Source organism: Chiloscyllium plagiosum, unplaced genomic scaffold, assembly GCF_037043375.1.
Source record: "Chiloscyllium plagiosum isolate Xiang-an unplaced genomic scaffold, Cpla_swu_hap1 HiC_scaffold_19, whole genome shotgun sequence".
Taxonomy (NCBI): Eukaryota; Metazoa; Chordata; class Chondrichthyes; order Orectolobiformes; family Hemiscylliidae; genus Chiloscyllium; species Chiloscyllium plagiosum.
In genome coordinates this window covers 38,992,423-39,015,484 of record NW_028270157.1, presented here as the reverse complement: position 1 = coordinate 39,015,484, position 23,062 = coordinate 38,992,423, and the positions used below count along the sequence as shown (strand labels likewise).

At 39.3% G+C, this 23,062-nt stretch overlaps 1 protein-coding gene across 4 annotated transcripts in view; it reads left to right on the top strand.

Annotated features, from left to right (window-relative positions):
- LOC122559658 (fatty acyl-CoA reductase 1) overlaps nucleotides 1-15,115 on the top strand; it is a 196,236-nt gene extending 181,121 nt beyond the window's left edge. For all 4 annotated transcript variants that reach the window (XM_043709498.2, XM_087997232.1, XM_087997231.1 and 1 more), the window contains exons 9-12: nucleotides 7,189-7,360; nucleotides 8,286-8,415; nucleotides 12,417-12,544; nucleotides 14,153-15,115. In XM_043709498.2, the coding sequence (XP_043565433.1) occupies nucleotides 7,189-7,360; nucleotides 8,286-8,415; nucleotides 12,417-12,544; nucleotides 14,153-14,315 (593 nt within the window). In that variant the 3' untranslated portion in view covers nucleotides 14,316-15,115. The remainder of the gene's footprint in view (nucleotides 1-7,188; nucleotides 7,361-8,285; nucleotides 8,416-12,416; nucleotides 12,545-14,152) is intronic.
- The last annotated feature ends 7,947 nt before the right edge of the window (nucleotides 15,116-23,062 follow it).

The following is a 23,062-nucleotide window of genomic DNA, read 5'->3' as shown; positions in this document are numbered from 1 at the left end:
TGTGACTGGTGACTCACCAGTGGACTTGCTGCCCAGGCTGAGCTGGTAGCCATAATACAGTAGGTAGGAGCCTCCCTCACCCATCATTTTGAAAGAAAAACTTAATGGGCAATTGATTGATCAGACCTTTATCGGTCAGAGTATTGAGTACAGGAGTTGGGAGATCATGATGTGGCAGGACATTGCTAGACCACTGTCAGAATATTGCGCGCAATTCTGGTCTCCTTCCTATCGGAAAGATGTTGTGAAACTTGAAAGGGTTCAGAAAAGATTTACAAGGATGTTGCTAGGGTTGGAGGATTTGAGCTACAGGGAGAGGCTGAACAGGCTGGGGCTGTTTTCCTTGGAGTCAGAGGTTAAGAGGTGACCTTATAGAAGTTTACAAAATTATGAGGGGCATGGGGTGGCGAAGTCCAGAACTAGAGGGCATAAGTTTAGGGTGAGAGGGGAAAGATATAAAAGAGACCTAAGGGGCAACTTTTTCACGTATAGGGTGGTATATAAATGGGGTGAGCTGCCGAGGAAGTGGTGGACACTAGTACAATTGCGACATTTAAAAGGCATCTGGATGAGTATATGAATAGGAAGGGTTTGGAGGGATATGGGCCGGGTGCTGGCAGGTGGGACTAGATTGGATTGGGATATGTAGTCGGCATGGACGGGTTGGACCGAAGGGTCAGTTTCTGTGCTGTACATCTCTATGACTATGAACTTGTTAACAAGGGAATTGACCCAAAGATTGTGCTGCCCACATCATAAAATGGATGGTGTGGACAGACAGGCGAGGGTGAAAAAGCTGGTTTTTAAAGTGACTTTGGGGATAACATCATTTGGTGGGTGCTCCTCACACTCCTCTAACATTGCCTTTGCTCCTTCCTGATTACTCTCCAATAACATCAAATCCTTCACTATTCTCCCAAAGATGCCTTGATCCCTCCCTGCCCGAGAAACCCATGACCACCCTCTTTGGTTCATTAGAGTTCTCGGTGTGCCTGCTTGCAGAACTAGCAGTGTCCATCACTGAGTTCCGATCCTCTTGGAGCTATCAGCCAATTAGATTGGCTGGCAGCGATAGAGGGCAGCCATAAAGGGGCAGAGCTCCCAATCTCTGCTTATTTACTCTGCAGTGTATCATTGTCACAGACTGGGCACTGTATAGGTCAGGCTATTGACAGACTTCTGAATGGGGTGGGGGGGTGGGGGGAAGTGGCAAGCAGAACATCTTCCTTGTGAAATTCAACTCTGCGTTTTTCAGTAACCGAGTTCAGATGTTGGGTTTCCTTGCATCTTCTCAGCATTTGCCCTTCATTACTCTGAGTCTGTGAACTCCATCTTTTTCTTTCCATTCTATTTCCTGCATTGCTTTATATATTGTAGACCTTTACAAATTTCTTTAGCACTAAAAGGGTTTCCTTTTAAAGTGAGAAAGGAAAGTTCAAGCTTATATGTTAGTTTCTCATAGTTCATCCTCTGCGAGATAACCCTTGCTGCTTTCTTCTGCATTGTATTTCTGTTCTCATAGCTCTCCTTCTGTTCACAAGCCTGAATGCAGGTATTGAAGGTTTTTAATAAAATTTATTTTTACATTCACTCACAAGGTGTACCAATTACTGGCTGGCCAGCATTTATTGCCCATCCCTAGTTGCCCTTGAGAAGTGGTGACTTCTTTCTTGAACTGCCGCTGTCCATCTGCTGTAGATAGACACACAATGTCGTTAGGGAGTGAGTTCCAGCAGTTTGACTCAGCAACACTGGAGGAACGGCATTATATTTCCAAGTCGCGACACTGAGTGGCTTGGAGAGGAACTCTAAGAATGGCAGATAATGGTGTTCCTGTGTATCTGCTCCACTTGACCTTCTAGATGTGGTTGGGATTTGAAAGGTGCTGTCTGAAGAGCCATGGTGAAATTCTTCTTGACCCAATACACGGACATCTGGAGATCAGAAGTGAACCTATATGCAGCTTAACCGGACTGGAATCTTTCTGGGAGAAAGTAAGGACTGCAGATGCTGGAGATCAGAATTGAGTGTAGGGTGCTGGAATAGCACAGCAGGTCAGGCAGCATCCGAGGAGCAGAAGCCTCCTTGGATGTTGCCTGACCTGCTGTGCTTTTCCAGAACCACACTCTCGACTGGGAATCTTCCTGGCACAAGGTTAATCCAAATGTGGGTCCAGGGTGTATGATAGCAGTGAGACCTTAATTTCACCTTCTCAGTAGTAGTCAATTAAGAAGCTACTATTAGGCCTGCCATTGAATTAAAGACAGTAGGCAGGCTGCCCATTCAGAGGGCTATTAGCTCTGCAGCCTTGGCTGTGCTATTGAGAGAGCTAGATGTTGCTGAGGCAGCAAGGAGAGCGAGAGAGTGCCTTGTATTCGAGGGTTAGGGGATTGTGTGTGTGCCAGGACCAAACAGGGCAGGCCACAGTATTCAAAAGGGTAAATCCTCCAGTGGCAACATCGCCATCTTTGTGGAGGGGGTTTGGAGATTGGGAGGGGAGATGGGAGAGGTAGAATGGACTCCTTCCTGGGCTCTGGAGCCTCCTGAAATTAGGGCACCAATACCCACTTCTTTATGAAAGCTGCCTCCATGGACATGGTGGCTTTCCCTTGTGACAGAGGTTCTGCTCCTCCACTGACAAACTGACAGTAAGGCAGAACATTCTGTAAATTGGCTGCAATCCAGTGGAGTGACTCCATTTCCTGCTGCTGGGGAAATAGCTCAGTAGTGGGACAGCATTGGTGAGGTGACCTGATATCGCTCCCTGGCATTTGAACACCGCCCACCCCCATCTTGGCTTGTAGCCCACCGCCCAGGGGCCAGTCAAATCTTAGTCCAAGGATCCTGTTTGCTGGGTTTACTCTCATTTCTTGCTTTTAGAACATTGTGAATGACAATTTAGCTAGCCCATTGTCAAAATGGCAAGCTTGGAGGATACAAGGTATTTCCTGTTTCCAGCGAGGAGTATACTACATGTGCTAATATTGGAATTTATTCCCATTTACTAGTCCATGTTCTCTTCACAGAATAATTATTCCTCCACAGCCGAGTGCAATTTTTCAGTTTTACTACTTTGAATTGGAACTTACAATACAAATTATTTTATGTGTATAAGAAACAGAAGGGTCCTAGGCACAGATGCCTGGAACAGCCTGTTTAACACTTCCCTTTTCAACCTAGCTGTTTCTGGTAATAATATAGCTTTAGAAAATACTGCTTAAATATGTCTTTTCTGTCTTGTCACCCATTTTCAAAGAATCAGAAACAGTGTGTTAGCTGAATAAACTGTAAAGTATGCATACACACTATTGCAAGTCACATTCATAACACAATCGAGTAATTATTATTCACTTTGCTGTGTTGGCTCAATGTGTTAAATGTATCAAAAGGTATTATTGCATACACAGTGCTTATCTCAGAGCCACTCTCTTACAAATTAGTTTCATGGACAGAAAGAATCTATTTGTGTTGATTGCCATTTTCTACTTATGCTCCCATATATGCAAAAATGTACTGCATTTTATCAATTATGGTCAATCCAGCAGAATTATTTAGTTTAATTTCCTAATTTTTAGCTATTAGCATCTTGTTTAACTATGACCAAACATTACCTACAACATCTGTTCAGAAAATTATGTCTCCTGCATGGCATTTTTTAAAATGCTTTGGGCTATGCTATATTTTTGGATCATTTGGCTCTTTATATTTTCCTATTTTTCTTCAAGTAGCACAGATGCACTGAAGGATAAGAAATTAGTTGCAGATCTGTTGGGAATGTATTAGTTGTAATAATGTAGATAGACATTTTGGGGGATTCTTGCACATTACCTAAGAGACATGTCAGCCTACATAATGACAGTTGTTAAGTTTATTCCTAACTTCTGAAATTCTTCTATTTGATCATTGTCCTGCACAATTTTGATGGTGATCATGGGTTAGAAGGAGCTAGGCAACTACCACACAGGTTAGTAGTGCTACTTTGAGTATCTACTTTACACGCTCATCCAGCATTTTCTGTCAACCGCTTTTAATTGTTAGTTAAAACCAGTCCATGCTGTTCCCTTTTTTGCATAGTCTTCACCATCCTTGCAACTCTGACCTGCAATCCCATTTCATGCTCATCATCACTTACCAGTTGTATTTTCAATCTTTAAATCCTGTTTTTTGGAGTTCATTCTCCAAATTCCTCTGCTTTTCCAAGTTTGGAACCTCGACACCAAATCAACTGGAAATCTCTTAACAGTATCAGCAAAGAAATTTTCACAGATCATATAGTTTCAAGTGCCTTGGCTCATTTGTGTCTTCTGATGAGCTTTTGATCTTGATTCAGGAATGATGTGACTAATTGAAAAGTATTTTTCCCTGTGCCACTTTGCTAATCATCTTAATTTGGCATCCTGCTGTTTCAACCTTTCTGCCAATGGGTATAGTTTCACTCTATTTGTTCTGTTCAAACTCATGATTTTGAACACCTCTTAAATCCCCTCCCAATATTCTGTTCCAGAAGATAAATAACCCAGCTTCACCAACCTATTCGCATTACTTAAGTTCCTCATCTGAAACCATTCTTGTAAACCTTTCCCTGCACTCACATTCTCAACCTTCCTGAAGTGGGGTACCCTGAATTGAACATAGTACTCCGGTTGAGGGCAAAACAGTGCTCTATGAAGAATAATCATAGCTTCCTTACTTTTGTAATGTATACTTCTAAACCTTTTTCTGAAACAATTAGGTCATGTTAAAGTCTGTCACATCCTCCTTAAAGTTGAGAATACTTCCAAGTTTTATGTCATTTGCCTAAGCCTAAGTCATGAATGAATATCAAGGTAATCAGTGGTCTTAGAATCCACCCCTTGGAGAACCGTGCTATACATCTTCCTCCAATACAAGAAAACAATAATTCACATGACATTGTTTTCTGTTACTCAGGCAACATAAGCCTTGGTGCCAATGCCCATTTTATTTCATGAACTTCAAATTTACTGGTAAATCTACTATGTGATTAATCAAACCCACACTAGAGTGCATTATTTATTGATTTGCTGACCTCACCTGAGCCACTAGAATAGCAAAGGGAAGGAAATTCATAAGGCAATTCACCCGAGTTATTCTACACTTCCATGCAGATGATTCAGTTCAGATCTGGCAGAATCCTCAGAACACGTTGCTCACTTAATCAAGGATGTATAAAGTACTGGTGGGCCCAAATATGGGAACGAGAATTTAAGGTACAAGATCCAAATGTTAGAAAATATCTGACAATTGCTACATAACCTGCATTCCTTTTGGAAGGCTCATTGCAGAAAAAGTGTTAATTTAAACTAACTGTGAATCTTCCTTTTGTTTGGTTCTACTCACCTGACCATTAAGCTGTCAAAGGAAGATCAGTTTCACTTATCAGAAGGACAGGGTGAGTGGAACTCATGTTCAAAGTGGTATGGACATCAGCAGTAAATCCAAATGTATCACAAAAATGAAAGCTTTGGTATTATATAGAGATTGCAAAGATTTTGAGTCACCGCTTGAGTCATTATTGTTGACTGATAGAATTCCTTGTTGACTCTGGATTAATCAGTTTTCAATATGATCATTTAAATAGCTTGGATTTTCTGTTTTGGAGAATGAGACTTGCCAACTCTGGTTAGAGGCATTCGTGGATATATCCAGATCACACAATAGCACACCAGCTGATGCCTGATCATGTAACCTAAATCAATGATTTTGAATTTTGTTGGGTCCCCCGGAGTATATTTGTTCATGTAGCTGTTAGACACGTGAGCCAGGAGGACAGGAGGACATAACCAATCAATGAGGGATACTGAGGAATTCCACACCTTTTCAGAAACCCCTGCAACTGTATCCAAAGCTGAATTCCCTTTGATTCCCAGCTCTGGAATCCCCTCCCACCAGCAGAGCACACAGTTGTAACTTGACCTGATAGTGGTGAGGGTCTCTGTGATGGCAAAATTAAGTTGCTGATCCTTGGATGTTGGAAGCAGCACTTGGGAGAGGTACCCTCCGTTTCATGAAGTTCTCAATTGTTTAAGCATTAGGAACTCTAACATCAGTGCACCATGGGCAAGGCAGAACTTCCACTTGCCACAATGATGCAGCACTGACCTTGACTGATTTTTATGGCTTTAATATTTTTGGGATAGACTATCCATGCTCCAGGGGGATGTTACCTGAAGGAGATGGAGAAGCTGGCTTTAGAAGCAAGTCTGTTGTATTAGAGCTGTGGTGACTGGGGCTGCCATTGAGGGGAAGATTTGTTTCCAAAAGAAAGTATATTTCTGTATAGTGGTTCTTCTTCGGGAACTTAATAGCACCTAACCTCTACAAAATGAATTAAAAGCAACCAATGGAGCAATTTCTGAAGTTGTGTCAGCCTCTGTCCACTGCAGTTAAGCTGGGATCAACTCGAAGCCAATTGAGGATGGAGCTGAATCATCTAACTACCAAATTTGTTTAACCTGTCGTGAACATTTTTAACCATTCCATTAGGCAGAAGATAAATGTAACCATGGACTGTACAACTTTTTCCTTAAAAAGGAAGCTTCAAGGATTGTACTCACCTGAATACAATACATAAATTAAAATGGATGGAGAGGTTTCTTTGTAATCAAAATAATCTGCGACTTATTTCAATTAAATGATGGAAAGTTGGTCAGTCTTCCTAATGGGCATGCTTAACATTTTATTTGTAAGAAGACAAAATGATCAAAGTTTTTTTTAAGAATTGGAACTATTTTAAATAACATTTGGTTAAAGGATAATTTTCCAACTATTTGCTTTAAATATTTGATTTTTAAAGACTTAGCCAAACAGAGTTATCCATCTCAGAGATCATGATGTGTCAAAGGAGTTATGATAGTGAGTAGGTTTAGTGTATTTAATTATTTTTATTTCAAACATTATGAGGTCATGAAATTATCTACAGAATCTATCTTTAGTTTGTCTCAGTTTATGCTATATGCTGTACTAGTTGTACATTTGAGTATGTTTATGTGAAATATGGCACAATATTTTTGTGCGAAACCATGTTCTCTGGAAAAACACAAATCCCTGTGACCTGATTTTCCACCCTGCTTTGTTCTGAGTAGAAAGCAAGCCTTCAACCTCCTGAACAAATTATTACGTATAGCCCATCATACTAAAATTAATTGATTCTCTTCCTGCTTTTCCTAGAGTACCATGTCATTTCCACATTTAAGAGGAACCCTCTGGATCAGGCCTTTAGAAGGCCCAACGCAAATATTACATCAAACTACTTGATTAATCAGTATTGGATTGCTGTCAGTCACAAAGCTCCTGCTTTGGTTTATGATCTTTATCTGAGGCTAACGGGGCAGAAACCACGGTAAGTAAACCCTTGAAACCTTTTCCGAATTAAAAAGAATCTTTCATTACAAAAATTTTGCAAGTTGCTTAAAATGGTATTTAAGATAACATTGATAATTAGGTCTTATAGTTAAAAGCCATGTGCTCAACATTCTTTGGAAAACAACTCAGTTAAATAACTGATAGCTTAATGTATTTTATTGAGTTTTATAATCATGAAGTAAAAACTATCTCTGTCCTTTCTCTCATGCATGTATGCACAAAAGAAAGAGAGTGTAGAACCTCCTTTCTAAAGAAAACACCTACATTTTACCCAAGTCAGATTTTACAGTTTACTAGGGATGCAGTGATAATGCCACTAGACTAGTAATCCACAGCCACATGCTAATATTTTGGAGAGACGAGTTTGAGTCCCACAATGATAAATTTGAAATTAACCTTTTCAAAAAAAAAAAAGAGGGATTAAAAGCTAGCCTAATGATGACATTGTAACCATGTAACCATTTATTGTTGTAAAAAGCCATCTGATCCACTGATGTCCTCTAGAGAAGGGAACCTGTCATCTGACTCCAGACAATTAGTAATGTGGTTGACTCTTCACTGCCCTCTGAAATATATAGTAAGCAGTCAATTGTATTAAGATGGTACAAAGTCTGAACAAAGGAATGAAGCCAGATGGGCCACCTGGCTTCACCCTAAGCACTGGAAACAACAAAGGCAAATACAGCTTTTTCAACCCTACACAGTTCTCCATCCCAACATCTCAGCTGTTAGTTAAGTATCAGTCAAAAATAATAATTTTCATGTAATCCTGCCTTACAGAAAATATTATGTAACTTCATTGCAACGCATGAACTTTAATTTCCATCAAAGCAACTAATGATTACAATGTAAGGATTGAGTAACTGAACAGAAGCTCTACATAACTGTACATGCAATTGCAGAATGATGAAGATTTTCAACAGACTTCATAAATCCATGATGCTGCTGGAGTACTTCAGCAGCAAGTCCTGGGACTGGAGTTCAGAGAACATGAACATGCTGCTGAGTCAACTCAGCCTCGAGGATAAGAGGGTAAGCACAAATAGTAACCACCATGCAGGAGGGTGAGCAGCCATCCATACTAACCCTCAAATAGCTGACTAAGTAGGAAGGTGACCACTACTGTAAATTGATCTGTCTTGAAGACATAACTTCCATACTCACTTTAACAGGACCTCATGAGTAGTATAGGCACCTTGTTTAATGTTACCTTGGAAGCTGAAATTTATGTATAAGTCTGATGCTTTTGGACCTGTTACCTTCATATGAAAATTACATTCAAGAGATGGCGGTGGGAAAGGCTCGACGGCATTCTATTGACTGTACCTGCATGGTGTTAGCAACTATTGGTGGTTCTCCCCAGCTGATGTGGCTCGACGGCATTCTATTGACTGTACCTGCATGGTGTTAGCAACTATTGGTGGTTCTCCCCAGCTGATGTTAGCTACTGCATGAAAAATCAAAATTCATGTTACCTTAGTTATGCACTTTATGTATTTATACACAACCAGACCTTCAGCACTGTAACTATACAAATATAAGCACAAGGTCACTAGTTATATAGTGTGGCCTGCAGTGTCACATATATTGTGTTCTACTCTGTCATGCTGACAGGAAATGCTCGTATCTGAACCCAAAAATATCCCAGGAAAGTAACCACTCTAAATAATAATATTAACTCACTGCACCTCGGATACAATGCTGAGTACATCAAATAACAGCACTAATGTTTCCCAGCAATAAGCATCAAATTAAGATGCCAAGGCTAGTTTTATAATTGTAATTATTAATAATTATCAAATAAAAATAAGCCATTGTGGGGATTTTAAAACATTCAAATGGAGTATTGAAATGAATACATTTATTGTGCTTTTTTTGGTTCAATATCAAGTGTATCAAATTCATCCATTGTCTTGGAGATTAATATATACATACTTGCAGTGTGGAGTATTTGCAGGGAGGCGTTTAGAATCCACAGTTCTGTGAAGCTGCATGGAATGCCATCCTTAGCAACAGCAGTATGTTGTAAATTATTCATTTGCTGCTGTCATTGGATAAAATGGATTTCTCAGGCACATGACAGGCAATGGAAGGTGGAACAGCTGAGTGAGCCATCTTTGCAGGGAAATCAGTACAACATTTGTTCATAGCATGAAAAGCCATTAACCTTTTGAATGCTGGAAGATATTTCATTACACATTCCACTAACTTCTGCAAAACAAATTTCTATTTCCATTGGCTGATTTTATAAATCTGAATTAGACGAAAGTATTAAACTTTCAAAAATTGATTCAGACTGAATATTTTGGCAAGGCATGCTAAAATAAATCGGCTTTGAGGCAGCTGTTGTAAATAATAGCGATGATGTCAAGGAAGAAAATGTTGGTGTACAGTGATGTAAGGATACCTTAATAAATGGAACCCACTATTACTGAAGATCTGTCTGAGATGATATTTTCCTTTGATGAAGAAATTATGGCAGCTTCTAGAGAGAACAATGTTCTAATTAAACTTCATCTTCTCCCAAAACAATATTTGGAGAGATCTTAATTGTATCATCTTCAATAGTAGAATAACTGGCTACCCATTTAACATGTCATGAAGTACAATCTGCAGAAAGTTATTTCCAACAATCAACCACATACACAACTATCCATCATTTGAACAAATATATATCTATTGTATCCTTAAAAAATAGCAGTAACTCATTGATTAAATAATTTGTTTCAAAATTCATCAAAGTGCTATTAAAAAGGTAGCATATATAAGTTTTAATATTTTTTTGAATAGTTTCACACCTGGAGATGTAAAGGTGAAAACTACCTCAACTAATGTCCCATGAACAATGGGAACAACTATGGTGTTGCTATAGGGTGCAGCTGGGAGTTGCCCAAGAACACAGCATTGGACTGGGAAGGGACAGGGCTGTCCAGATAACTATTTCTATTTATATAACATGTTTGACATAGAAAAACTTGCAAGTAGGTTTTGCAGGCCTGTAGAAAAAAGTTAAATAGTGAAGTGTGACTTTTTAAATATGAGACAGAGAAAAATTGGACACACTGAAACAAACTGCCTTGGATTGATTCATCAATGAAAGGGCAGCACGGTGGCTCAGTGGTTAGCACTGCTGTCTCACAGCACCAGGGACCCAGGTTCGATTCCTGTTCTTGGGTAACTGGCTGTGTGGAGTTTGCACATTCTCCCCGTGTCTGTGTGGGTTTCCTCCCGCAGGCCAGGTGAATTGGCCATGCTAAATTGCCCATAGTGTTAGGTGCATTAGTCAGAGGGAAATGGGTGAGTTACTCTCCGAAGAGTTGGTGTGGACTTGCTTGGCCAAAGGGTCTGTTTCCACATTGTAAGGGAATGTAATCTAATGTAAAACTAAATTTTACAAGAACCTCCATCTAGTGGCTTATCCATGAACTGCAAATGTCACTGCTCTGAAATATGTTTATCAGGGAATCCAGTAACCTTTTCTTTTATAACTGAGTAGTCACATGATCATACAGTTAGAAACATCTATTAAATATCAGTTCACCATTTTAATTTAATGTTCAACAGGAGACAGTTTATGTAAATGCTTTTTTTGGTTAAGCTGTCTGGATATTCAACTTTCGCTTCTCTCTTACCATAAACACATGGAAAGACATCAAACCAGTTCTTAAGCCCATTGACTACTAAAACCAACAGATTGAGGTCTGTGTTACACCTGAGAAGTCTGGTTAAATAGGGTTATCTGCACACAATATTTGCATATGGGGAGGTGAATAAATAAAATGGCTTTAAAACAAATATTTTACAGTTAGAAGTGTGCAGCAAAAAGCAAAAATCCTCATGAAATCCAAAAATGCTTTGCAATCAATGAATTACTTTTGAAATTCCTTTACTCTTGGGAAGTGCGGCAACCAGTTTGTAAACAGGAAGGGGTGACACAACAGCAACTGAGATAAATGATCAGGTGATTTATAAGTGAGTTATTAATTGAGGATGAATGCTGACTGCAATAGCAGGAGCAGTCCCTGTTTTCCTTTGGATAGAATGGTAGGACTGGAAGATGGGCTGAAGGAAAGATAAGTTGCAGACATTTAGGTAGATATATCAGAATTCTCAGTAACATTTATTCTAGTCAAAAAGGACTTGATAAGAAGGATGAACCACCCGCAGTGGTGAAAGACAGTTAAAGAGTATATCCACTCAAAAATTTAGTCATACAAAGCAGCAAAAACCAGTAGGCCGGAAGATTGGAAATTTATAGGAACCAGCAACAGGTGACTGAAAAGCTAATAGAGAGGGAGAAAATTGATTATGAAACTAATTTTGACAAGAAATATAAAAACAAACAGCAAGAGCGTTTACGGATATACAAGAAGAGAATAGCTAAAGTAAGTGTGGAACCCTTAAAGGAAGAAACTGGGGAAATTGATAACAGGGAGTAGGGAAATAGCACATCATTTAAACCAATAGTTTGCATTGGTCTTCATGGTGGAAGACACAATAAAAATTCCAAAGATAAAAGCGAGGTGTTCACGGTAGGAAATACCTTGTAATCGTCTCTATGATAAGGGACAAAGTACTTGACAAACTAATGGGAATAAAGGAAGACATGTCACCAGGAAGTAGCAGGAGGAGTTCGTGGAAGCATTGGTTGAAATATTCCAGAACTCTCTGGATTCCAGGAGGTTCTAATGCATTGGAAAACTGGTAATGCTAGCTATCAGATGTTGTGATTGAGTACTGCTGCAAACTGTGGGTAAGAAGTCATAAGAATGTAGCCAGTTTACAGCAGCAACACTGAATTCATAGAATGAATTGTAGTTTGTCCTTGTTTCTCATAATAAGCAAATATTTCTATGCAAATGGTAATCCTATCCAAAGGTTCAAACAAAATAAAATGAAAGTGTAATCCAAAAATTTGATTTTAAACAAAGTTGTTCGTGAAAGAAATTGCCAGCCTGAGTCTTTCTGCAGCAGGTGAATAAAGGGAATTTTGAATTGGGGCAGTAAGGTCAACTTTTATTGTATGTTTGCAGGGATTCAATTTTGATGTTCGCCAGCTTCATTGGCCAGAATACATTGAGAATTACTGCATAGGAACTAAGAAATATGTACTTAATGAAGACATGTCTGGACTTCCAGCAGCACGACAGCATCTAAAGAAGTGAGTACAAACATCTTCACTAGATGCTTATCTTTTGTTTTTGCAAAACTTGTTTTGATCAAACAGGAAACTGATAATGTATGGTCACATCCTCACCATCTCAACTAGCATTTCATTTTTGATGTAGACACCCAAAGAAAGTAGGCTAGTTTCAGTTTTCTTCTCAAAGAAAGTGATTAAAATGAATAACAGGAATATAAAGATAATTTTGATATGCAAGCAGTTGATGGTAAGACACCCCAAGGTTATACATTCAGTGATAGTTAACTTCTTCAAATAAAATGTTACAGCACAGATGGAAGTCTCCTCCTGTACTCAAGTTACAGTAATATCAAAACCAAACTCGCATACAAGAACAAAGTCCCCATAATTCATGAATATCCCCGCAATTTGCCTGCATCACCTTCTTGCTTTGGCCTATAGTACGCATCTAGTGGTATAATTGCTCCATTATTTTCCTCAGTTTTATATAAATTAATCCGAACGTGTGACCACTCCTCATTTCAATGCAGAATAGATTATTTGATCAGTGCCATATATGAAAAATCGTTTCTCATATCACTTGTGCTTTTTTATTGCAACTCTAATGCTGTATTTGTCTTTCTCAGTCATTTATACATGATGTTTCTCTTCAGTCATCCTTTGGCTTGGTGTCCCATTTTCCCCCCCAACAGCATAATTTAACCTCACCGTGAGCCCTGTTGTATACAACAATGTTCATCTTGTACAGGTTCATCCTGACCTAGAACTGGTTCCAGGAATGAAGCCGTTACGTCTTCACAATTTCTGCAGCCATGCATTGACCAATTTTCTCTCATTGTTCTTAAACTCACTAGTTTCCAGCACTGGGAGTATTCCAGAATCTTCCTATCTTTACAGGTTTTGGATTTAACTGCCTCTTCAATGTCTTAAAATTTGAAGGCCTAAATTCGTGCTTCCCTCATGGGCATGACTTTAAACTGCTCCCCTTCCCATTTCATAATATTATGTATATGTTGATGAAATAGTTTCTCCTAACACCAGGGCAGCAACACTATTTGGCAGTAAAGATGGCAGAAATGTCTCTCTATTCAACTCTTGAACACCTTATGATCAGTATCTGAAAAGAAAGCATCGTCAAATTAATGGTTTAGGTGTGGAGACTGAATGCTAGTGAGAAGTGGAGGCTGCTTTCTCATTGGGGCAGAAGATTTAATGATCAGGATTGCTATATTAAGTACAATGTGCCAACTTAAAGTGGCGCAATGAAATTTTAAAGATGAAGCTTAAAAAAAAGTACACTTAATGAGCAAATAATTCTCAGAAGTAATGCCTCAGGCTCACTTTAAAATTAGTCTAATTTGCTTTACACGCAGCAAAGGCATCTCCAGAGACTGACCTGTTTGAAAAGATAACTCACTGTTGTAAGAAGAAACGTCGGAAATGGTGCAGGATAGTAACATTTGTACCTGTCAAACTACTTCCACTAAAATAATGCAAATATGTAACAATCTGAATTGTGGATAATTCACAAAATGGTGTCCTGAGCAAGTACCAATTCATATCTTAGTTTCTACTCATAAAGGCATAGGAAGGTGCATTGACATCTGCAACATTTTTTTTTTGCAGGCTACGAAACATCCGCTATGCCTTCAACACAATTCTCCTCGTCGTCATCTGGCGTGTTTTTATTGCTCGATCACAAATGGCTCGCCACATCTGGTATTTTGTGGTGAGCCTGTGCTACAAATTCCTGTCCTACTTCAGGGCATCCAGTACTCTCCGGCACTGAGGCCTACCCCATATGGCTTACTGCAAATTGAAGGACATCAATTTGCTGCAAATGACAAGCAACCTTTTGGAATATTCCCTTCCCAAAAAGGCCACAAGACTTCCCAAGCCATCGTAAAGAAAATACTATGACTCTGCATTCCAACGTAACCGAACTACACACTGCCAATGTTAAAATAAAGAACAATAGTATTTTCACACCAAGCGTATGCTGGTGTGACCTTCTGGTTTTCTAGCATTACCACCTTGTTCAAACTGATAACATAACGAGAGTTTTTCAATGTCTGTATTTCTACACACTGTCATGCAATACCCTGGCTTGATTTTACAGGTAATTGCTGGAATGGATTGTAAAGTACAAAATTGTCTCTTCTGCATCATGATATTTTGGATGCAGGGCCCTTATTCACAAAAGGAACCTGCACAGTGTATAGAGTTGATTAGTCCCAATACATTTATGACTGGTTTTGCATCCAGTTATCTTTGTGAATACGGCTCGAGGCCTATTGTACAGTTAATGTAATAAGAAATCACTTTCCAGCAATAACACAGTAACATTCTACTTCTTGGTGCTAAAATGGCAAAGAAAGCTTATTAAACATTTCTGGGTGTTTTACACTTGTCAAATGTATATAAAAGTTGACACTTGACCAAAACATATGAATTTGCTCCTATTTCTTGCAGGACACCTCCATTTCCCCCCTCCCTAAGTTTGCCAACATGCCAACAACTGGAGACCTTAGCAGCAACACATCACATTTTTATGACAACAGAATAAAAAGAACTGATATGTGAAACAAATTCTGTTGTGTCATGTGCCTGACTGAGAATCATTAGAGGAGAGGTATTCAAGACTTTATGATTGGCCAAGGCGATTCTTGATAAAACAGAAAGGAAGTATGTCTGGTGTTATAATCTTCATAGAGACAGAATCAGTTTTAGAAGAGGAATTCAAACTCACAGTTAATAGTTGAAAGGATGACACAACAAGATTCCATCTTTTGAGTCTTTTACAGTAAATGCCTTCAAAGCAGTTCACTAAATCCTATTTTCGGAAGCAATTTATACTTTAGAGTACAGAATAGATTAGAACTTCAAACAGAAGAAAAACACTTTGAGGTATACATTGTACTGTCCTTTAAGCAGACATTCAATTCTTCCAGAATAGTCCAAAAGTTATTCTTAGGTCTTAGAGGTTTCCTTCTGATTTTTTTTCTCTCCTAGTCTAAAAATGTTTAACCCCAGAATTGTCTTTCACAGTGCAAGTTTTCCTGGAATCTTCTCTATTTATCTAAAGCTTCCAGTTTCATTTGATCTACTTACAAATTTTTCAAGTCCATTTGCATTCCTGTGCGGCAAACCATAAAGAATTTCAGCAAAACTGTTTACAACCTAATATTCTCAACACTTTTCTGGAACTTTGGAAATTCCCTGTTTACCCACTGTTAATTTACAGGGAACTGCCATTGTCTCCAAATGTAAACACCTTCCACCTTCCCAATAAAATGACCTGGGTCTACTTTGGTCTTGAACACTCAAACCATCCGACTTGCTCGCAGACAGACTGCAAAATGGTCACATGACCCTCTTCATTTTTATACCTTAAAGTCACCGTCCCAAAACAATCTTATAAACCTCTTAATTGCAATGTGTAGAGCAGCTGGAAATCAAAACCAGATATGTTAATGTCATTTCTTCCAACACAAGTGGTGAAAAATTAAATATTACTTTTGATACTTGTAACAAAAAATATTAGCATCATGTTATTATGAGCATTCTTTGCTTGTCCAGTATTTCTAGTAGATTGAGAGTTTCTAAAGTGAACTATGGTAATTGTTTTCACTGTATGACAGAGACACAGACAGACACACACATTTAAGCAAGAGGCAGCAGAGATTCAATTAGCATGTAACTTCCTAACATAAATGTCCCTGCAAACATTAAGGTCCTCAAGACGAATGTATGGCAATTCATTATAATGGAAGATGATGCAAGTCCTCAACTCCGGTTTCCTCCCACAGTCCAAAGATGTGCAGGTCAGGTGAATTGGCCATTCTAAATTGCCCCTAGTGTTAGGTAAAGGGGTAAATGTAGGGGTATGGGTGGGTTACGCTTCGGCGGGGCGGTGTGGACTTGTTGGGCCGAAGGGCCTGTTTCCACACTGTAAGTAATCTAATCTAATCTAAGTATTCATAAGAATGTTGTGTGGCCAATAAAATGAAACTTTCACTCATCAATCATCCTTCAACAAAGTAACCATGAATTATGTTAATTATGTTTTTCACACAACCTTGATGAGGGAAGAGTTCTTCTAACAGTGGGATTTGAAGATTATTTTGTAAAGACAGATTGATTTCATATCTTGAAGTATAAGGTTTCTGCCTTCTCAATGCATTACCAAGTTGTAGTCTTACTTGTGGCATGTGTCCTGATTTCAAATGAAATTTGAATGATTTCAAACATATAATACAATTGTGCTGCAAGCAAAGTTATTTCAGTGATCTCAACATCTCCTGACTGAGAACAAAGGTCTAGTACTACTATGAAAGAAGAGAATAAAGTAAGTTTTTTATTTCAAACCTATTTTGCAGTTTTGTGTGGTTTACAAACTTCCCAATTGTCCACATTGTTTAATAGAACACTTGGGATCTGACTGATTCAGCTTATGTTAAGCATTACTTCATTTAATCAGAGGTCTTCCAGTTAAAGTCAGGAAAATATGGCCAACATTCTCAGTAAAAGCACACTTTAAGTGCAAAGTTTAATGGAGGTTAGCAGCATCTGGAATGTGGTCTGTCCAAATCAAAACTGCTCACTCATAAATCAGTTGTTCCTAGATTTTTAATGAATGAAATAGTAAGAGTTTTTTTTTTAAATCAAGCAACTCATGGTGCTTGATCTTCAAATGCAAAAATGAGTCAAATTATTATATATTTCACCATCCCTAAATGGTTGGCATTTTTTGTGAATGTAGAAGGAAAGATTTCTTGTGCTATTTTATAATAGAGCAATATCTAGTGAACCCATTAAAGGGCTTCTATTTTGACTACTCAACATCCAGTTTTCCAAGCCAGAGTGTACATTATTCAGATTCCATCCATTTTCACCAGCATTCTGTGCTTATTTAAGCAGTTTTACTCACGTACGTGGGCTTCCTCGCTCTCTTGCAGGTCTGGTTCTTTTGTCATATGTTCAAAGAAATTTCTGTCTGCTAATAAAATTATTACTTTAACCTCTGGTAATGAATAGAACGTATATTTGAAAAAAAATATTGAAACATAATGAGAATAACCTTCACACTTATTTTTATATTTATTCTTACTAATAACAATTTGCACAAATAACACACCTTTAATAAAATATCCCAAGGTGCTTCATAGGATTCTTATCAGACAAAAAAAATTATATTTTAAAGGAGATGGTCATGAAGGAAATTCCATAACTTCAGCTTAGATAGCTGGACATGTGGTTGTCATTGGTGGAACAAATTCACTTTGCGTTGTTAATGTATAAAGATGTAGTTGAGGAAGAAAGTATGGAATAAGGAATCAGTTAATGCAGAGTAACTCAGGTTTTCTTCCCTGCCTTTTGCAGCATTTCTAGTTATCTTATAAATTACATTTTTAATTAGATGTTGCTATTTCCCCTTGGAAAATTCAGTTTGCTTCCTGAATCTCTGCATTGCACAATACCCCTGTGAATCAATTATTTAATTGGAGAATGACACCATAAAACACCAGTACCGTATCTTGGCCTTTCCACCTACATGTCTTCAGAGAGAAATCCAAATATGATAGCAACAAAGTCATGTTATATCAAGCAGAACCATTGTGAATAAACAGGAAGACTAATTTGCTAAGGAGTTCCCTTAGGAAGTAATCATAAAGACTGCAATACCCAAGAGCTATTTGTAGTGTCCAGTTTGGCATGTTTGTGTCCAATTTGTGTGTGCAGTATTTTAACAAAGTCATTAACCTGTTTAAAATAACTAGGTCAATGACTGTGAAAGTAGTCCAAAGAGAAATTTGATGGAAATCTGTCAATGACTAGTTGTGCTACAAGTAGTGCACAAGGGAATTTAAAGTCCTGAAGCCTCCTTAACATATCTGTATATAATTATAAAAAGTCTTTGTCCAGATTTTTCACTTGACCAGACCTTAGTCAAATCTTAGACCATAAGTCTACAGAAGGAATGTGTAAATGTCAAATGAATTCTAATGTAAGTATAATGCATAATACATTTGTTTGAAGAATAGGCCATTGTATCCTGCTTGGATAACAAATATAAATTATGACTAAAAGCAAACAGATATGTCACTCACTAAAGATAGCAACTTAGTTTAATGAGTCTATATAAAAAGCAAAAGCATTTTAACAGAGTCGGCATTGAAAAACAGATGTTATGTTAAATATGTATTGAATCTTGTGTTAGACCAAAAAAAAATCACAGGAGTGATACCAGAATTGAAAGAATATATTTATCAGGAGAAGCTGACCAAGGGTTTTTTGGGTGGTTGAGGGATGATGTAATAGGTATCTGTCACAATTCGGAAAGCACGTTTAAAAACTTATTTCCATTTATGGAGTAGATTAAAACTATAACCACAAATATAACAGTCAAAAATAAATCCAATAGAGAATTCAGGAGAAAGCTCTATAATAAGAACATAAGAAATAGTTCATTTGGTCCCGAGAGCTTTCTTCATTCCTATATTCAATAAGATCTTGTACCTCAACTTCAGTTTACTGTCCTATCCTCATACAGAGTCAGAGAGGTGTACAGAATGGAAACAGATGCTTAAGTCCAACTCGTCCATGCCAACCAGATATCCTAAACTGATCTAGTCCCATTTGCCAGCATTTAACTTATATCCCTCTAAATCCTTCCTATTCATATACCCATCAGGTGCATTTTAAATGCTGTACCATCCCATACATGCACCACCCTCTCCGTGGAAAAGTTGCTCTTTTAAATGCTCTCCCTCTCACCTTAAACCTCTGCCTAAACAGGGAGAGGAACTGAATGCCATATTCCAAAGGCAGCCTCACCAATGTCCTGTAGAGCTGCAACATGGCTGCTGCTGTATGTACTTATACACATACTATACTCAATGCACTGACCAATGAAGGCAAGGATGCCAAACACCTTCTTCACTACCCTGTGTACTTGCAATTCCACTGTCAAGGAACTATGCACCTGCACCCCTCAGTCTCTTTCCCAGGGCTTTACAATTAATAAGTCTTGCCCTGATTTGCTTTATCAAAATGTAACACCTCACAGTAATCTAAAGTCCGTCTGCCAGTCCTTGATGCATTTGATCAAGGACCCACTGTACTCTGAGATAATCTTTTATGCTAACCAATACACCACCAATTTTGGGGTCATCTGCAAACTTACTAACGGTACTTCCTATATTCATATCTGTCCCTCAATCTCCTTCGTGTTTTAATAGCTGTCTACCTCAATCCCTCGACAGCGTATTCAGCACTTTCTAAAGTTTCACTTCTCTGAGTGGATAGTTCTTAGAATCACAGTCTTAAATGACAGTCTGTGACTCTTAAGTTTAGACTTTAAGAGAATCAGCCTTTCAGCACCTACCCTTTCAAGCTATATAAAATTGTTATACCCAATGATACCACAAATAGTTGGCGTGAATAGCATTAGTGAAAACAGAGTGAATGAGATAAACAGATCTCCTGTTTTCTGTCACTTTGCATCTTCTGCTTCACTGTTTCCTGACGTTTTCTCCCTGTGTACTCTACTCCATGATATTTCACTTCCCCTGTTCTGGAAAGTGGTATTGGCTCTATTCTAACCCTTGTGACGCTTAATTTCTAATGTTGAGCCAATCTTTAAATAATCTTGTGCACTAGTTTGGCCTTTAGGAGATGAACTCAAAAACAAACAGTGCAACACGGAGGAAACTCTTGACTACGTGGATGAGTGCCACTGAGTATTTGTTTAGGAAAAACATAACCAAAAAAATTTCACATTCAATGGTTTCTCAATTGTCATTTTAAATGCATGCTTACAGTTAACTACAGATAGATCTAACAGTTGGCAATGTTGTGAAACTTGAAAGGGTTTAGAAAAGATTTACAAGGATGTTGCCAGGGTTGGAGGATTTGAGCTACAGGGAGAGGCTGAACAGGCTGGGGCTGTTTTCCCTGGAACGTCGGAGGCTGAGGGGTGACCTTATAGAGGTTTACAAAATTATGAGGGGCATGGATAGGGTAAACAGGCAAAGTCTTTTCCCTGGGGTCGGGGAGTCCACAACTAGAGGGCATAGGTTTAGGGTGAGAGGGGAAAGATATAAAAGAGATCTATGGGGCAATTTTTTCTCACACATGTTTGGAATGAGCTGCCAGAGGAAGTGATGGAGGCTGGTACAATTGCAACATTTAAGAGGCATTTGGATGGGTATATGAATAGCGAGGGTTTGGAGGGATATGGGCCGGGTGCTGGCAGGTGGGACTAGATTAGGTTGGGATATCTGGTCGGCATAGACAGGTTGGACCGAAGGGTCTGTTTCCATGATGTACTTCTCTATGACTCTATGTTGAGTCTAACTACAAACTTAAATCTGTGATTATTGCTGAAGCTAATACTCATCAACACTAATTACTACAAGTGTATTTCCATGGTAATTAGTGTGTTGGCACTTACCAAATGTGACTGCTTTCATTATAATTGGTTCTTTTGCGAGCTGATTTTCAGCATTTTGATAAATGCTTCACATTTGAGCATACACGGAATTTATTTGATGAATTTATTGAAGCAGCTGAAGATGTTTGGGACCTAGCACACTACCCTAAGGAACTCCTGCAAAAATGTCTTGGAACTGACAAGATTGACTGTCAACAACCACAACCATTTTCCTATGTGGCAGGTATGACTCTAGCCAGGGGAGAGCTTTTCCCCCATGATATCTACTGATTCCAGGTTTGCTAGGGTTCGTTGATGCCACTTGGTCAAATGCAGCCTTGATGTCAAGGGCAGTCACCCTCACCTCACCTCTGGAATTCAGCTCTTTTGTCCATGTTTGAGGCTGTAATGAGGTCAGGAGCTGTGTGGCCCTGATGGAATGCAAACTGGGTGCCTGAGTCAGTTATTGCTAAGCAAGTGTGTTTGATGACACTTCCATCACTTTACTGATAGAAGACTAGAATTGACATGGGCTATGACCAACGTCTTGAAGCAAATCATGATTATGGAGGTCAGAGCCATTGGCAGTATTCATTAAGGTACGAGGCAATGATCAGTTCTTTAGTTTTGCCGACATTGAGAGGGGGATTGTTCTCACTACACCATGTGACCAAGCTTCTGTATTCTGACTCATTGTTGTTAGATAACCATCAAACGGTGGAGTAGTGCTGTGGTAATTAGCCAGATTATACTTCTCCTGTTTTTCTTTGTGTATAGGACATAATGTGCAATTTTTTACAATGTTGGGTAGAAGTCAGTGTTGTAGCTGCACTGGAACAACTTGCGAGAGGAGCCGCAAGATCCAGAGCACATGGATCAGTACTCCCACCGTCTGTGGCAAGGCCTAAGCAACATTATGGGATACAAACTGAAGCAGAGCAAGATAGCAGACAAAAAAAAAATCCCTCCCTGATGTGCTCAAAGCTTTCTATGATCAGTTTGAGCAGAATGCCAGCAGCGCGGTGATGCTTGCCCCCACAGCCCCGGACACACCTGTACCCACTGTCACCGCTGCAGACATCAGATCGGTCTTCCTGAGAATCAACCCAAGGAAAGCGACGGGCCCGTATGGAGTCCCTGGACGAGCACTTAGATCCTGTGCAGACCAACTGGCAGAGATATTCACCAGCATCTTCAATCTCTCCCTCTTACAAGCCAAAGTCCCCACCTGCTTCAAGAAGACCACCATCATCCCCTTACCAAAGAAAGCCAGTGGTTCTGACCTCAATAATCATGAAGTGCTTCGAGAGGCTGGTCATGGCCCACATCAATGCTAGTTGCCCAGCCTGCCTCAATTCCCTACAATTTGCCTATCGACACAACAATTCCATGAATGGATGCCATTTCCCCAGCTCTTCACTCATCACTGGAACATGTGGACAACAAGGACACCTGCGTTAAACTCCTACTTATCGACACAGCTCAGCCTTCGACACCATTATCCATTCCAGACTGATCTCACAACTCTGTGACCTTGGTCTCAGCTCCACCCTCAGCAACTGGATCCTCAGCTTCCTGACCCAGAGACCGCAATCAGTGAAGATAGACAACTGCACTTCCTGCACGATAACACTCAACACTGGAGCCACCCCCCTCCCAAAGGCAGCATCCTTAGCCCCCTACTGTACTCCCTGTACACCCACGACTGTATTACCAAAAGGGTGGAGAGCGTCAAGTTCCAAGGGGTGATGATAACTGACAATCTGTCCTAGACTTCCCACGTAGATGTGTCGGTCAAGAAGGCACAACAACACTTCTTCTTCCTTAGGTGGCTCAGGAAATTTGGCATGTCCATAAAAATCCTCACCAATTTACAGATGTACCATTGAAAGCTTACTGTCCGGGTACATAACAGCCTAGTACAGCAACTGCCCTGCCCGGGAACGTAAAAAACTACAGAAGGTTGTGTGCACAGCCTCACATCATGGAAGCCAACCTTCCATTCACAGACTCCATTTACATGGCATTGCCACAGAAAGGCTGCCAACATCATCAAAGACCCATCGTACCCCAGTAATGCTCTCTTACAACCTCTTGCGGCA